The 16,251-nt window shown below is 51.4% G+C and overlaps 1 protein-coding gene across 2 annotated transcripts in view; it reads right to left on the reverse strand.

Moving 5' to 3' along the window:
- Window positions 1-14,575, reverse strand: part of ADAMTSL5 (ADAMTS like 5) — a 28,398-nt gene extending 13,823 nt beyond the window's left edge. For both annotated transcript variants that reach the window (XM_032208692.1, XM_032208682.1), the window contains exons 1-4: window positions 14,313-14,575; window positions 10,704-10,764; window positions 7,431-7,585; window positions 1,248-1,308 (exon numbers count right to left, since the gene is read on the reverse strand). In XM_032208692.1, coding sequence (XP_032064583.1) covers window positions 1,248-1,308; window positions 7,431-7,585; window positions 10,704-10,764; window positions 14,313-14,422 — 387 coding nt within the window. In that variant the 5' untranslated portion in view covers window positions 14,423-14,575. The remainder of the gene's footprint in view (window positions 1-1,247; window positions 1,309-7,430; window positions 7,586-10,703; window positions 10,765-14,312) is intronic.
- Window positions 14,576-16,251: the final 1,676 nt, after the last annotated feature.

A 16,251-nucleotide genomic window follows, 5' to 3' on the forward strand; every position in this document is an offset into this window, starting at 1 on the left:
CTGTCATTAAACACCTGATCTTATCAGCTTTCTTTCTTTGTTTTGTTTTGTTGCTACGGTCGTTAAGGGAATCACCCACGACAGTTAAACGAGACATCAGGCGACTGGCTTCCCTCTTGACTTTGGGAATGTGGCCAGACGGCAAATGGCAAATGGGCACCAGCTGCCAAACTCCCAAATTATGTAATCACGTCGATCGTGGGGACGTTGCCATGGTCATAAGTGTGAGGATTGATTCAATGGTTTTTTTCAGTAGCATTGTTACTGCAAATGAATGAATGTTAAACAATAAAATCAACAACAAGCGTCACACGTCAGCCTATCAAATACGTAGATGACTAAGTGGGAGCAGCCTCTGGATGGAAGGGGTTGATCCATCAGGGGTTGATCCATCCCCGGAGGCTTTTAAGAAGAGACTTGGACGGCCACCTGCCCGAAATGGTACAGGGTTTCCTGCTTGGGCAGGGAGGTGGACTAGAAGACCTCCAAGGTCCCTCCCAGCTCTGTTATTCTGCTAACTCTGACATGTTTTTAAGCAAAAGTCCTGGAATACGAGGCTGGACGTTATGCATCTTGAACGTGAGCACAAACACACAAGGCCCCAGTGCTCTTTGTGTCTACCAGAAACTTTGGGCAGAAATTGACCCCTGCATTCTGGACCCATTCTGAGCGGCGTAGTGGCCTAGTGGTAAAGACGCTTCCCTCCCACTCAAAAGTTCAATTCTAGGCAGTGGCAGATGTTTCTCGCACAGAGAAAGTCTCTGCTGAGAGCTCTGTGGGCATCAGGAAGGGCATCTGACCAGTAAACCTCGGCTCCATTCATTCCTTCTTGCCAGGTCTATCCCAAATTGAGGGATTACAGAGCCATAAAAAAAGGGAGGGGGGGGGGAATTCCAAGCCTATAATAATCTGGAAGGATTCCCCATTTATGAGGAGGGGGTCTGGGCAGCATTCAGCTGATCTGTCTCTTCATGACTTGGGTGTACACTTGTTATGTCCACACTGCTGGTGACCACAAAGCCACGCAGGAACTGTTGGGACTGTTGGATTTCCTTGCAGGCCATGCCAGCAAAGGTTCCCTCGAGCATCCAAGGATTGTGGTCAAACCAGGACCCCCAAGTGCCTTTTTCCTTCTCCCCACCCCCACCCCACCCCACAACCGATGCCTGCAAGAGGCTTCCAGGCTCATGGTTAAGCCCACCTGACCCTATCAAGACGGGCTTAGCAGGGGAGAGGAGGGTACTCACTTTCTGCTCACAGATGCGATACTGCCTGGCCTCCGCTCGGCAAAGTTCTTCTCCAGGGAGCCTGTGGCTCAAGAGAAAGAGAATGAAATTAACAGAACAGAATTGGAAGGATCCCATTCTCCCCGGGCAGGAAGCCCTATACCATTTCAGACAAACTGTTGTCTAACTTCTTCTTTAAAACTCCAGTGTTAGAGCATTCACAGCTTCTGAAGGCAAGTTGTCCCATTGGTTAATTGTTCTCAACGTCAGGAGGTTTCTCCTTAGTTCTAGGTCGGTTCTCCCTTTGATGACTTTCCATCCATTGCTTCTTGTCCTGCCTTTTGGTGATTTGGAGAATATACTGTAGCTTAACCCCTTTTTCCTATGAAAGCCCCTTAGATATTGGAACACTGCTATCATGTCACCCCCTAGTCCTTCTTTTCAGTAGATTAGACAGACCCAATTCCTGTGACCTTCATATATTTTAGCTTCGAGCCCCCTAAATGTTTTTGTTGCTTTCTCTGCCCTCTTTCCAGAATCACATCTTTTTGATATTGTGGTCATCAAAACTGGATGCAACATTACAAAGACATAATGAAATGGTATTAACCAGTGGTGGGTTTCAAAAATTGTTGAACCTACTCAGTGGGTGTGGCCTCCTTTGTGGGAGTGGCTTGCCGCCCATGTGGCCGGATATGAAGATGCCGACGACACTTGTCAGAAGCACCTTAAATTACCTCTCACACACAGCACTGGCATGGATAAGAATATGATGTAAACTTGTTTTTTTAAAAGGCATCTTTGGTTTGCGTTAAAACAACTTCAACACACGCAATGTTCTGATTGCACCACAAACGCAGTAGCCATCCTTACCTTTCACAGAGGCACTGAGTTTTATAAATAGGAGCATGATAGTGTAGAATAATCATATCCAAGGACCAGGGGTGGGTTTCAAAAAATTTTGGAACCTCTTCTGTAGGGGTGGCCTGCTTTCCGGGTCCACTGGTGGAACCTCTTCTAACCGGTTCGGTAGATTTGACGAACGGGTTCTACCGAATAGGTAGGAACTGGTAGGAACCCACCTCTGGTATTAACGCTTTATTTCTATCCTTCTGTTAATACAGCCGAGGATTGTATTGGCTTTTTTGGCAGCTGTAGCACATTGCTGGAGTCCAAGATCCCTCTTGCAGTTATTGCTATTGAGCCAGTTTTTATCCAATGTACTTGGACATTTGATTTTTCTTGCCTAAGTGTAAAATCTCAACTTTTCTTAACTTTGTCATCTGCAAATTTGATGAGTTCCCCTTCTATTCCCTCATGTAAGTCATGAAAACGTTGAAGAGTACTGTGCCTAAGACGCAACCTTGTGGTATCCTGCTGATTACTTCCCTCCATGTAGATGTAGTACCATTAAGGACTACTCATTGAATAGTTTCTCAGTCAGTTACAAATCCATCTGGTGGTGATGCTGTCTATGCCATTTTTCTAACTTACCAAGAAGGAGTTTATGGTCTACTTTGTCAAAAGCCTTACTGGAGTCCAAATATACTATGTCCACGGCATTTTGCTGGTCCACTATTTTGTCAAAGAATGAAATAAGATTTGTCTGGCATGATCTGTTTTTGACAAACCCATGCTGGCTTCTGGTTATAACCCTGGTTGAGTATTCTCCGCTGGAGTGGCCCCGCTCACTGGCTGGAGAGCCACAAGGGAAGCAGTCAGCAGAGCGGCACCTGTTGTGGCCACTATCACTGCCTTCCCGCCCTGTGTGCGGTAGACGTCCTCTGTCCACGGAGGCTCTTCCCACAGCCAATAGCCATTCTCCTTTCCCCAACCACCTTCTTCCATGACTGCCTCCAAAGCAATCTAACCTGAGGAATTTTATCTAAGAATATTGGGAGAACAGAGTCAGCGCTGTGAGACGTGCTTCTCCAACAACCACAGGAGATTGAAATGAGGCCACTGTGTTATTTCCAAAGCTAGCAGGTCACAGGCACCCACAGGTCTCACGAGCAAATGAGGGGAAACGTTACGGATGCAATTATAAGGCACAGCCTCATGCAATGGCATCGTTTAACAACAGCCAACCTGCCGGTTCCAGATACTGTCATGGTCCCAGGACTGTGCAGGGAAGATGGAAGTGCCAGGCAAGCAGGCCTGTGGGGGGCAGTTTTGGGTGGGCCGGGTGTGCTGCAGGCAGGGGCTGCTGAGCAGAGGCAGGTGCTGCAGGAGATGGGAGGTTGCTGCCGTGCGGGCGCTCCAGGCCTCGGGTGGCTGGGCAAGTACTGTGCAGGGGGCAGGAGGGGGCCATGGGCAGGGACTACAGAGAGCAGGTGGACGAGTGGGTACCATGGGGGGGGGATAGTGGAGTGGTGTGAGCAGGCTTGGAGTTTAGATGCAGTTGCCCCCCCCCCCGACCCCTACAATCCTCATTCGAGAGCGACTCCCCTACCAGAGCCCCCAATGCCTTCAACAGGGGCAAAGCTTCTAACGTGCTGCCTTCGCTGGAAAAGGGAGACAGTCCAGAGATATATATATCCAAATGCCTGTGGAGGGGCGGCACCTGACTCAACAGCTGTGACTGTGGGAGGGATCCAGGATCACAGGTGTGAACCTGCAGTGTGTGTGCTGTAGCTGTCAGAAAAGCCAAAGCAGTCCTGGGCTGCCTCAACAGAGGGATATCACTGAGACCACGGGGAGTGACAGCCACCATTTTACGCAGCGTTAGTGAGGCCGCCAGGATTCTGGTCACGATGACAGAAAAAAGATCCTCAGAAAGCATGGTCAGGAGGCTAGAGGGGCTAAATCACGTGATGAATGGTGGAGGGAATTAGTTGCATCTAGGCCAGCAAATAGGAGGTTGGCTGGGGGAGGGGGAACAATAACTGCCACAGAGAAGGGGGGGAGGTTGAATTATTCTTCAAAGCAGCACAGAGCAGGCCAAGAAGCAATGGGTGGAAGCCTTTTAAAGCGGGATCCAACAACCTACAAGTAAGTCACCTTCTGACAATTAGAACAAATAATCAATGGAATAGCTTGCTTCTATGGGTGCTTCATCACTGGAGAGTTTCAAAAATAGGCTGGAGGACCATTTGATTGGAACGGTGTAAACTCTCCTGCCTTGAGCAGCGGGTTGGACTAGATGACCCATGAGATCCCTTCCGACCTTGTTATTCTATATCCTATGAAATGAACCCACTATAGATTGGTATTTTAGACGTCAGCCAATTGAGAACGGAACCTTCAGTCTGAATCTCACACTGTACTACTCAGTACATAAAAAGAGAGAAGGAACAGCACTATTTTTTATATTTGGGAATAGCAAGAAAGCTAAAAAAGGACCATGCCATCATCATCCTACCAGCAGACAAAGGCCAGACTACAGTTATTCTGGACAAGTCACAATATTTACAAAAAGCAAAAGAACTACTAGAAGACACTTTCATCCCAATAAACACTAACACAATACAAAAACGAGACAACCTGATCAAGAGACCCTCCAGGGACCTCACTAAGGAAGGTCAAATTATGAAAGGGGGACAGTGGTGGATGAGAAGGATCCCTCCTCCCATGTCTCTGGCGAGGCCCTAAAAGACACAAGCCTGAAGTACCTCTCCATCCAATCATATCATTCCTGGGGACCCCACCGACAACATCGTAAAATATAATTGTAAGAAGAAGAAGAAGAAGTAAACACTCATCAACTCCCCACTACCTCAATCAGAGACCTGGCGGTGGATGAGGACAAAATCATGGTCTCATGAGGTGTCAGAGCCCCTTTCTACAGATCCAGAATTAGCCAAAGAATCTTAAGAGCACATTGCTCCACACACAGCACACCCGACTTAACTAACTACACAAAGATCAAAACACCCAGGATTATGGCTCTCATAAACCTCTGCCTAAACACATATTTCAAATTTGATACACAAATGTACCAACAAATTAAAGGTACACCTCTGGCATCACTGCTTTCAGGACTTACAATGGAGGTTATTAGGCGACATCTAGAAGCCACAGCACTCTCACAGATACAATCCAAAACACTGATCAGATATGTAGATGACACCTTCGCCATAATAAAAAAGACCAATTAGAAAGAGAAAATACAACTCACTACCCTTCCTGGCCATCCTGGCCATCAGCAAAAACCACAATGGCAAACTAGAAACAGACGCGTACAGAAAAGCCACCCTCACCAACCAAGCGCTCTACTACCAAAGCAACAACCCAACCTCCCACAAGAGAAGCTGTGCAAGAACTTTATGTCGATGAGGGCAAACTCACTGCAGCAACCTTGAAAAGCAGAAAGACAGAACATCTATACAGCAAATCCCAACAAAATGGACATCCACATAACTTTCTCAAAATGTGCCTGACCGGTCAACCCAACACAACGCAATCAACACAAGCCCTAAAAAGAATAACACTGCCATCTATCAAGAACATCTCAGAAAACACCAACAGAATATTATTATTAGCAATAGCAATAGCAGTTATATGCCGCTTCATAGGGCTTTCAGCCCTCTCTAAGTGGTTTACAGAGTCAGCATATTGCCCCCAACAACAATCTGGGTCATTATTATTATATACTTTATTCATTAAACATGAAATTCAGCCAACTGAACATTCAAAATGTACTACAAATACCAGTGACTGGTGCTAATGGTTGATACAGGTTGCTGCCAGAGTCCTAGGTATCAACCAAGGACCTTCTTAAAATCTAAGTTGTTCCGAGTAGCCCAGTTTTTTGCAGTTCTGCTGGTGTTGTTGCAGGAAGCTGCAATTTGTGAATGTATCTTGTAAAATTCTTGGACATGGTGCCAAATGCCCCAATGACAATGGGCATCACTGTTACATGCTTCATCCACAGCCGTGTAGTTTCGATGGCCAAGTCGCCATATTTCATTATTTTTTCTAGTTCTTTTTCTTCGACTCTGGCATCTCCAGGAACAGCGATATCAATAAACTATACACCTCGGCCCTCGACAACCGTGATATCTGGCATGTTGGGCTCCAAATTACGATCCGTTTGTATTCAAAAGTCCCACAAGATCTTCACCTTCTCATTTTTGATAACTTTTTCCACTTTATGTTCCCATGACTTTCTGGATACAGGTAGGGCATATTTTTTACATAATGACTAGTAGATTAATTTAGAAACTCGGTCATGTCTAGTTTAGCAATCCGTTTGTGCAATTTTGCTGCATTCACATATTGAACGTGAAACAGTTTCGACTTTGTTATTGCAAAGTCAGCAGTTTGGGTTGTCAGTGGATTTTTGTATCTTCGCTTTCACGGCCTTCGTTTGTAGGGCTTGTTCTGTTTCTTTCTTGATAATTCCCATTATCAATAGTCCCCTTTGACCACCCGGCCCTATCCTCCAATCCTACAAAATGCAATCCAGTGGTGAAAAAATGCAAGGCATTACATTGGGCAAGAAAAACCAAATGCACAGATATAGAATGGGGGGTGGGGTAGGGGTAGAAGCAACTGTGAGAAGGATCTAGGAGCCCCAGTGGGCAGTCACTTAAGTACAAGGCCGCAGTGTGCGCCAGCTACCAAAGCAGCCAATGCACTCCTAGACAGCATCATCAGAGGGAGAGTAGCAAGGTCACATGAAGCAGTAGTACTGTATACTGCATTGGTCAAACCACATTTGGAATACTTTGGTCAGCTTTGGTCACCATGATACAAAAAAGATGTTGGGATTTTAGAAAGAGTGCGGAGAAGAGCCACAAAGATGATTAGGGGATCGGAGGCAGTTGCAGGAATTGGGTATATCTAGTTTAATGAAAAGAACTAGGGGTGTCATGATAGCAGTCTTCCAATATCTAAGGAGGGGATACCACAAAGAGGAGGGGATCAACCTATTCTCCCAAAGTGAGTAAAGGCAGGTCAAGAGATAATGAAAATAATCAAGGAGAGAATCAATCTAGAACTAAAGAGAAATTTCCCGACAGTGAGAACAATTAACGAGAAGGAACTGTGCTTGTTTTCAGAAGTTGTAGGAGCTCCATCACTGGAGGATTTTAAGAAGAGACTGGACAGCCATGGGGTCTCCTGCTTGAGCAGGAGGTAGAATTAGAAGACCTCCAAGGTCGCTTCCAACCCCTCCCACTTATGGTTGTTATACTTGTTATTCTGTATTCTGATGGGTCTTTTCCCTGAGCAGCTACGTCTAAACAGGTCTCGTGTGCCCACCTGATACACCTCCGGATCCGGAAGGAGACGCCGTCCCCGCAGGTACTGGAACAAGCACTCCAGCTGCCCCAGTGTGTCCATGTCCCATGGGCTGGTTGCTGTCGGTGCTGGGGCTCTGATTCCCCTTCAAGGTCCAGTGGGCCATTGTTTCTCCCCTACTTAAAAGAAGATGGCAAAGTCACCAGTGAGGAGACATGCACCAACCCAGCCACCAAAGTGTGTGTGTGTGTGTGTGTGTTATTTCTGATTTTGCCATGAATTCCCCTATTGAGCAACTCTCAATTGGGAGCAAGACCATGTCTTCTCCTCTATGTCATCCTGAGGCAACCTCTTAGGACGTGTCCAGTTAGTCCTTGGCCATGTGGGCCAGTGAGGGATGTGGGGCCAGAGCAGGCATAGTGCAAATGAAGAGGGAAGCTGTGAGAAGGCTGGTCCCTGGCCGGGGTACCGCAAGAGTCAAGGGAACCCCCAAGGGTTGGTGGAAAGAGCCCCCCCAAGAGGGAATTCCCCCAGATTGAAGGGGCCAAGAAAGGGCAGCCCTGAGGAGGCCAGGTGGCCACGCGGTCACTGCATGGGAGAAGTGAAGGGGGCCCTACTCACAGGAGGTGTCTCTCGCAGGCCAGGGCAACCTCCTGAGAGTCATCAGGCTTCTTCCCTCCCTCCCCCCCCCCCCGGCTCCAGCCCTGGATGGACAGCCTGGCCTTCTCTAACTCCTCCCTCTGCTGGAAATGGCAGTGGATGCCTCTCTGAAGCTGCTAGGGCAATGAGATGGACTCGAGAGACCCTCTTTGGGAACGCTTCGTGGTGAGATTTCCTGTTCCTGAGGCTTCCTACAAGGTGCCTGCCTCAAGGGTGGCTCCTAGGGATCTTGGCCATCCCTGTTTTGCCTCTGCTCTCCTGATCAGCACCCAGTGAAGACAACATTTTGCAGCCAGCTGTCCTCTTTGGTCCAATGGACGGACGGACAGACTGCTGCTCTGGATGGGGCCTCCCCCTTTCCATCTTGTGCTCTGCCTGCCAGCTGGCAGGGAGAAAGGAAGGATCATGCCAGAGGTGGGTCCCTACCAGTTCGCACCTATTCGGTAGAACCGGTTCGTCAAATCTACCGGACCGGTTAGAAGAGGTTCCACCAGTGGACCCGGAAAGCAGGCCACACCTACAGAAGAGGTTCCGAAAATCTTTGAAACCCACCACTGGATCATGCCCCCTCCATGCAGGCACGACCTGGTCCATGAAGGGCTGTGCCTGCTCCTGAACAATCAGACCCGCTCTCCCTCCCCTCCATTTTGGGAGAGCTACTGGACGCTTCCCCACCCCCACCCCGAGATGTCCTCAGCGGCACAAAGGAGAGCTTTGACTGCCCTTGTGCCGCTGACGGATGGCTGCCAGAACAGCTCGTGGGCGACCATGTTGTAGAGTGGTATCTCCCCTCCCTCCCCCTTCTCTGCTGCAGGTGCCCAGCACAGGGGCAGATTACCATTGTCGCTTCGTAGCACGGATTGAACGGAGAGGTGAAGGCGCCCCCCTCCAAGGGCCTTCACCATCTCCTCTGCCCTCTGACCAAGGAAAAGGCACCCGATGGCTGGGTGTGGGCGGGGGGAACCCCTCGTGGAGCCTGCAGTTGACCTATTGTGGGCAGCAGGTGAGGTGCCTCTGCTGCATCTGGTTGCCTAGTTTTTGCCAACTTTTGTTCCTTGTTTTTATAATGGCATTGTTATCTTTCTGTTTGGGAGTCAATGGGAATTGGGTGGCACACAAGTTTATGAGACAAACAAACACATTGATTGGCATGAGGTTCTGCGTCTCGTCATGAACTGATCATGATGGGTGCCAGGCTGGATCAGGGTAGCCAACCAAGCCCATCAGCTGTGCCAGCACTTGGTTGGCTGCTTGGCACTGGTGGGCGCTTTTCTGAAGCATTTTCTTGCCCCCGGGCCTCTGGCAGCCACGAGGGAGCATGGGGCTTCTCAGCACAGAGACCACATTTTCTTGGGGGCGGGGGGGAAATACAAAGCTGAAAAGGAGGCTCATAAGGATTAAGAAAATGCTAGTGTTTAAAACTTCACTTTACAAAAGAGAATTCAAGAACAGAACCAAGAAAACAAATAACTAAATTAAATCAACGATGAGCTCCAACTCCAGTTTTAAATTAATAAAGATTAAAAATAGATTTAAAAAAACTAACACAAAGTGAAACGTGTAAAAAATAAAAAAGTGCAGAGATTTTTTTAATAAACACACACATAAAAGGGGAAGTCATAAAGAAGCAACTCTCCCTTCATCAAGACAATTCTGATAACTGATCACTTTCTCTTATCCTATCACAACAGATCTCTCCTTCCCATATCTCACTTCATTTCTTACCTACCAATTCTTAAAGCTTCGTCATTCAGTCCTACTAACAACGGAAGTCCATTAAGAATGACAAGAAATAACACCTATATATTAACTTCATTCAAATAAACCAACTTTATATTCCTTTACGTTTAACAGTCATTTATCATTTCCCAAAAAATCACAGTTTGTCAGTTTCTCTACCAGGATTTCTTAGGAGATTTTGTTAATCTGGGAGTTCTTACTTGAGGGACAAATGGCAATGCTCGAATTCTCCTACTCAGACGCATCATATCGGCTGCCTGAGGGAGAGTCTGGGATAGGCGGAAGGAAGATGAGGGGGGCAGCCAGCAGAAAAGGGGGGTCACAGTGGTGATGGCGGCACCCAAGGAACCAGGCTAGGGACAGAAGCCCTCCTCCACGGGGCCACTGACAGTCAGTGATGACTTGATGGTCCATAATCATCATTTATCGTCCCATGTTCTGCTGAAGTCAAAGGACACCACGTTCGCCCTGTTTCCTGGCCAATTGAATGGGTTATCCTGTCAAAAACGGTCTGCCTTATTCTTGATAGAGCCCTGCTGGCTCCTGCCAAGCCAGACATTCTTTCCTTCTTACAGCATAAAATCTGTCCTGGACCGTCAAGTGTGACCGTCAAGCTGATTGGCCTGCAATGACCTCAGTCCCCTTATTTTCCCTTTCTAAAGGCAGAAACAACACCTCCTTTCTCCGACCCTCTGGCACAGGCTCTGCCCTCCGTGGCCTCCAAACCTCTCCTCCTCCTCCTCCTCCTCCTCCTCCGCCGTGAGAGGAGGCGGCCAGTTCCTGGGTGCTGTCAGCAGAGTGGGCCCAAAGCCTCTCTGCCAAATGGGGGAGTGGACTGAAGGGGACTCACCCAGTTCTGGAGAGCATTTCTGGGTTTGGGCTGGGTGGACTCACCTGAACTGTGCATGCAAAGACCAGGCCAATCAGGAGCAGGAGCCTCCAGCCAGGCAGCTGCCTGCAGGGAAAAAACAGAGGGAAGTGAACATTTCCAAATCTTTTGTCAGGAAGGGAAGAAAACACTTTGCCAATATCTTGCAAGCTTAGAGAAAAACTGGCCAAACTGTAGTGGCAAAGATATGCCAATGCTTGGACAATCCGCCTTGAGACTCTCAGCAAGACCACTCACCTCCTTCTGATGCAGAGTCTCCCCCCCCATCCCCACTTCTGCCCCTTTATGATGCACAGCCTCCCCCACCCCAGTTCTCCCCCCTCCCGACCCCCAGTTCCCAGCCTAGGGGCCGATGTCTGCCCTCCAGGGGCCCCGAGAGCAGAACAAGAAGAGAGTAGCAGAGCTAGGAGAGAGAGCAGGTGAGCGACGAGGCTCTTCCCTGCCCTCAGCCCTTTGCAGCTCTGCAGGAGGACGGCTGGCGGGGGTTCCAGAGCAGCTTCCAAACGGAGGGTAGAAATTGTGGTAGAGAAGAATTGGGAGCAAAAAGTGCCCGTCAGAGAGAGAAGATGCGGCGTCCCAGAAAGCAGGGAAGAATCTCGGTCCGTGTCTTGACCATCCCTCAGGGGGAAAAACTGGTTGAAGGCTGCCTTGCCCTGCGCTGACTATGTGGGCCAAGCATCGCCTGAGTCCCCCGGCAAGCACAGCCATGAGGGACCTGCACTGGCAGCCTCCGCCCTGAAGGCCGGACCTGACTCCGAGCAGCCGGCAAAGAGGCTGCTTTTTCACAGGATCCGGCAGCAGCAGCAGCAGCAGCGGATCCTCAGTGCAGGTCTTGGCCAGCTGTCGTGGCCTTGTGGGGAGGGGCTTCTCCCCTCAGTGAGTGATCATCTTGTCTGGTCAATCTGTTTGCGCCCCGCCTTGGAGAAGGCGAACTGTGACTTAAAGGGTCCACCACTAAGTTTAAAAAGCAATGCAAACTCCTGTTGAAACAAGGCTGTGGATGAAGACAAGTGCTGGAAATTCAACCGAGTTTTGGAGAACAATCCTCCTTAATGTGGGTGTCCCCCCCCCACAATGCTTTTGATCCTTGAGCCTGCCATTCCAGGACCCCTGAGGAGGGGACCAGCCTCCCAGCTCCCTCAGCGATGGATGGCCAAGGAAGACTTTCTGGGGGGCTCCTTGGGCTGCCAGCCCCCCACCTGCCCTCCCACTGTCTGGAGCACCTAAAGGAAAAGGCTGTCGCCTGGGACAGGCAGAAAGGGGTTCCTCTATGTGGGGCTAAGGGGAGTGGCTGGTGGTGGTGGCCGTTCTCAGTGCAGAGGTGAACAATATACAGATCGATTACAGGCAAAAACATTTTGAGCAATTATCTGCCACCAAGTATTTTTCACCCTGAGTGACCACATAGATCCGTGATGGTGAACCTATGGCACGCGTGCCGCAGGTGGCACAGGGAGCCACTTGTTAGGCCACGCGAGGCGTTGCCCTGTCAGCTCCAGCACACATGTGTGTGCTGGCGAGCTGACTTTGGCCTTCATTTTCGGCCATTTTTCACCCTCCGGAGGGTTTCCTGAAGCCTCCAGAGGGTGAAAAACAACCCAATGCGCAAACTGGAAATTCAGGAACAAGCTTCTGGTTTGTGTGTTGGGACACTTTTCTCCCTCCGGAAGCATCCAGAGGGCCTCGGGAGGGAACAGTTTCCCCCCTCCCCAGGCTCCTAGAAAGCCTCTGGAGCCTGGGGAGGGTGAGAAACAGGTCCACCGCGCACAAAAAGTGGGGGAAGGGCGGGGGTCGCATGTGCATGCACGCAAGGGATGGGCACGCCTACACACAACCTCCCCCCCTGCGCTCCCCTTGCTTTTGGCACGTGATGGGAAAAAGGTTAGCCATCAGTGACAGAGACGGACTGAAAGCAACATGGTCTCAACTTTCATGTCATATCGTCCTGAGCAAAGCCAAGGGCAAACTGGGTGAATTACATGGGGTGATGTCCTTTTCAGGGACGAGGCTCATGGGGAGAGGGCCAAGTCCTCTGAGGGATAGGGGGCGCTCGGAGGAGCCCCTTTTGCCGCCTGGGATCGGCACCAAGAAAGGGCCTCAGGGTTTGAAACCGATGGATCTGCCAGCCACAAAGCAGCAGTCTGGGCTGCCGGATTCCAACCGCCGCAGCCATCCAGAAGAGCCGCCATGTGGGCATGCCCTGGAGATCAGCCAAGTGGGCCAGCAGCTGTCCTACGTGCAGCCCCCCCCCTCACTAGGGATATCACAAGGGGTGGTTGGGGATCTCCCTTAAGACCCTGGGGGTGGAAGAAAGGTCCCCTTCCACAATGTCACAACAGCTCAGCTTCTGTGGCCCTCTGTAGGTCCTCAGCCAGGAAGAATTGGGGGTGACGGGGGCGAGAGAGCACGATTTAACTGGCACACAGGGGAGTTTCAGTGTTGCACGAAGCAGAGGAGGCAGACTTCTTGTTCTTGCACCAGGCCCCAGGCTTTGCTGGAAGGTTCAGCCTCCCTGCACAGGTGGCCAGGCATTTCCAGCCCAGGGACCCAGAATGGGAAGGAGGCAGTTGGGGGAGGGGGGGGCAGAAAGGGCAGCTCCTGCGAGGCCTTGTGGCCTTTGGAAAGAAGAGCAGGAAATGCAGGGACCAGGCAGAACCCGGGGGGTCAACCTACTCTCCAAAACACCAGACAGCAAGAGAGGAAGTAATGGGTGGAGGATCATTAGAGAGAGATCCAACCTCGAATTAAGGAGACGTTTCCTTCTTGTGAGAACAATTAACCAGCGGAACAACCTGCCACCAGAGGTTGTGGGTGCTCCATCACTGGAGGCGTTGAAGAAGAGACTGGACAGCCACTTGTCTGGAATGGCCCGGGGTCTCCTGCTGGGGTACCAAAAGACCTTCAAGTTCCCTTTCAACTCTCTTATTCTGAAGCAAGAGGCTGGCAAAGGCCGCGGATCACCATCCAGAAGTCCTGAGTGCGAACCCTGAGCAGAAACCGCGCTAGATCCTCCCCGCGTCTCGCCGAGGAAAGAGCGGCTTCTTTCATTTTCACTTTCTCAGATCAGCTGACTTAACCTTATTTGCTCCCTCAGCTCGAGGGGCTCCTAGCCCAGAAACAGCGCGGGTTGGGGGCCGCTTCTCACCAGCTAGCATAAGAGGGGCGCCCTTTGCTCTGGAAGGGAGAAAGGAAAGTTAGGAGCGGCCCGAGATCTCCGCTTCTAGGCAAAGGGCGAGCAGCGCAATGGGACAGATCCGCGACGCTTGCTGCTCTTGCCGCCGCCGCCGCTTTGGAGGCAGCTCAGACTTGCACAGCGGCGCTCGGTGACAGCTCGCAGCTGCACGGGCGGGCCCGGGGCTCCCGCAGCTGCACTGCCTTCCCAGCCCCGCGGAAGCCAGGCCGACGGCTCAGCGCAGCGGCCGCAGCAGCAAACAAATATCTCCAGCAGCCTCCAGAAAACAGCCGGGGATCTGCGGGCAAGAAAGAACCGCGCCAAGACCCGGGCCACGGCCGGCAGCGGGAGGGGGTCTCCCTGCGAATGAATTTCTCCGGCCACGATGCCCTTGTGGCAGCCGCTGAAGGGCTGGCGCTGAGCAGACGGGACGGCTACTCACCAGAAGCTGAGCACGCCAGAAGCGGGGCCCCGTGGTTGCATCACCCACAGCCCTCGTGGCCTAGAGTGGCACCGGGGAAAGCCGTCCGTGCGCTCCCCGTGGGGCTTCATACCCACAGGAGCCAGGAAGAGGCTTTGACCAAGTCAAGCCCGGGTGTGCACCGGCCCTGCGGAAAGTCCCCCGCGTTTCTTTCCTGCTGCTCTCCCACCGAGTTTGGGCGGGTCCCACGGAGGGTAGCGATTGGGGTGGAAGTAGGGGAGGGAGGAGGGCGAATGCCCAAGGCGCAGCCTCCTCCCACAGCGGGGTGGGGTTGGGGGGGGGGTTAGGGAGAGATGTAGTGTCAGCCTCCCCCCCTCCCGGAGCAACAGGAGCAGCAGCTGTTGCTCAGACTCCCGGGGAAAGGTGTGAGTCAGAAACAAGCTGGGGGTTCGCCCTTTAGCAGAATTCACAGGGAGGCCCCCCCCCCCATCATCTGTCTGCAGCTAAAAATAGCACCTGTGCTTCTGGGGGGGGGGGGCTGGGAGCAGGGCAGGGGGAAGCGCTCTGCAAAATGGATTATGGATGGTCAAAGAGCCAAGAAGTGGAACCCAACTCCCATCCTCTTGCCTCACTTTCCTGGCCGGTTGCCAAGCAGGCCTTGGGAAAGATAGGCCATAAATAACATCCCTAGGGCGGGTGGGGCAGGATGGAGGGGAAGCAGGGATGGGATGGAAGCCATATGGAAAGAGGAGGGGGGGGAAGCAAGGGTGGAAATCAGGGCTGGATCCAGAAATCCCCAGGAGCAAAATCACCAAGATCTGGGGCTTCTCCCTCTGCCTCCCTCCTCCCCCACTCCCTCTCTGCGCACATGTGTGTACATGCACATTCCCTGGCTCAGCGAGGAGACAGTGAGTCACAGCAGTCACATTCAGTCCTGCACTCAGTGGATGGGTTTCCAAGCAAAGAGCCAGAGCAAGGAGGCCTGGGACTGGGCGGGCCTCTCCCTCCAGACCTAGGGTCTCTCCCGCCCCCAGCCCTGCACAGCATATGCACAGCAGGTCATGTACAGGCGCTGATGCCCACCTGACCCACTGGCAGAACCTCCTGGCACTTTGGCACTGCTGCCTCAGCAGGGAACCCACTGGGCTGTTCTCCTCCCCAGTTGGGGGCTTTTAACCAGGGAGGGGGAGCTGCTCTGTCCAAGCCTCCTCCCCCCCCCCTCTCAAGAGGATCTGTTGGATCACTCAGGCTCAGTGTGTGGCATGCTCTCCTCCCTCTCCCCCTGAGGAGCAGCAGCAGCAGCAGCAGCGGAGGCACCCGTTCTGGATCAGCCTGTTCAAGAGAGGCGATGGACACACGTCCCGTCTCTTCCCAAAGGCTGAGCAAGTGAAGGCAAAACGACTTCCGAAAACTTTGGAAGTTAGCCGGGAGAGGGAGGGGCTGCCATCAGGCTGGAGGGAGGAGAGAACCTACAGGAGAGGGTGGGAAGAAGGGGGGAGGGGAGTGCCATTGCCAGCTCAACAGGTACAATTTCCAAAGATGGTGAGAAAAATGTAGGGTTTTTGTATATTGTGCAGGTAGACCCGGAATTTTAATGTTAACTCCTAAAGCCAATTTTAATGTTTTTAATTATTTTACATTGCTATTTTTGGCTCTCTCTTATAAGCTGCCCAGAGTCCCTTGCTAGAGAGAGAGAATATCCATTTCAATTGATAGACAGATAAGGGGATCGAATTCGTTTTTGAGCAACCACAGTGATAGGTTTCTTCCATGTGGACCTATCCCCAATATGGCACTTCAGAGGGGCCCCTGTGACCGAGGAGCTCCTCCATCCATCCACCTGGCTGTGAGTCCTCTTCTCCTCTCTACTTGCACCCCACATTGGATGCTCCCTGAGAGAGCTGGGTCCTCCCATCATGTCTCCCAAGTAGGATATACATCTCTGGGGGAGGCTTAATGC

The sequence above is a fragment of the Thamnophis elegans genome, chromosome 1 (assembly GCF_009769535.1).
Source record: "Thamnophis elegans isolate rThaEle1 chromosome 1, rThaEle1.pri, whole genome shotgun sequence".
Classification (NCBI taxonomy): domain Eukaryota; kingdom Metazoa; phylum Chordata; class Lepidosauria; order Squamata; family Colubridae; genus Thamnophis; species Thamnophis elegans.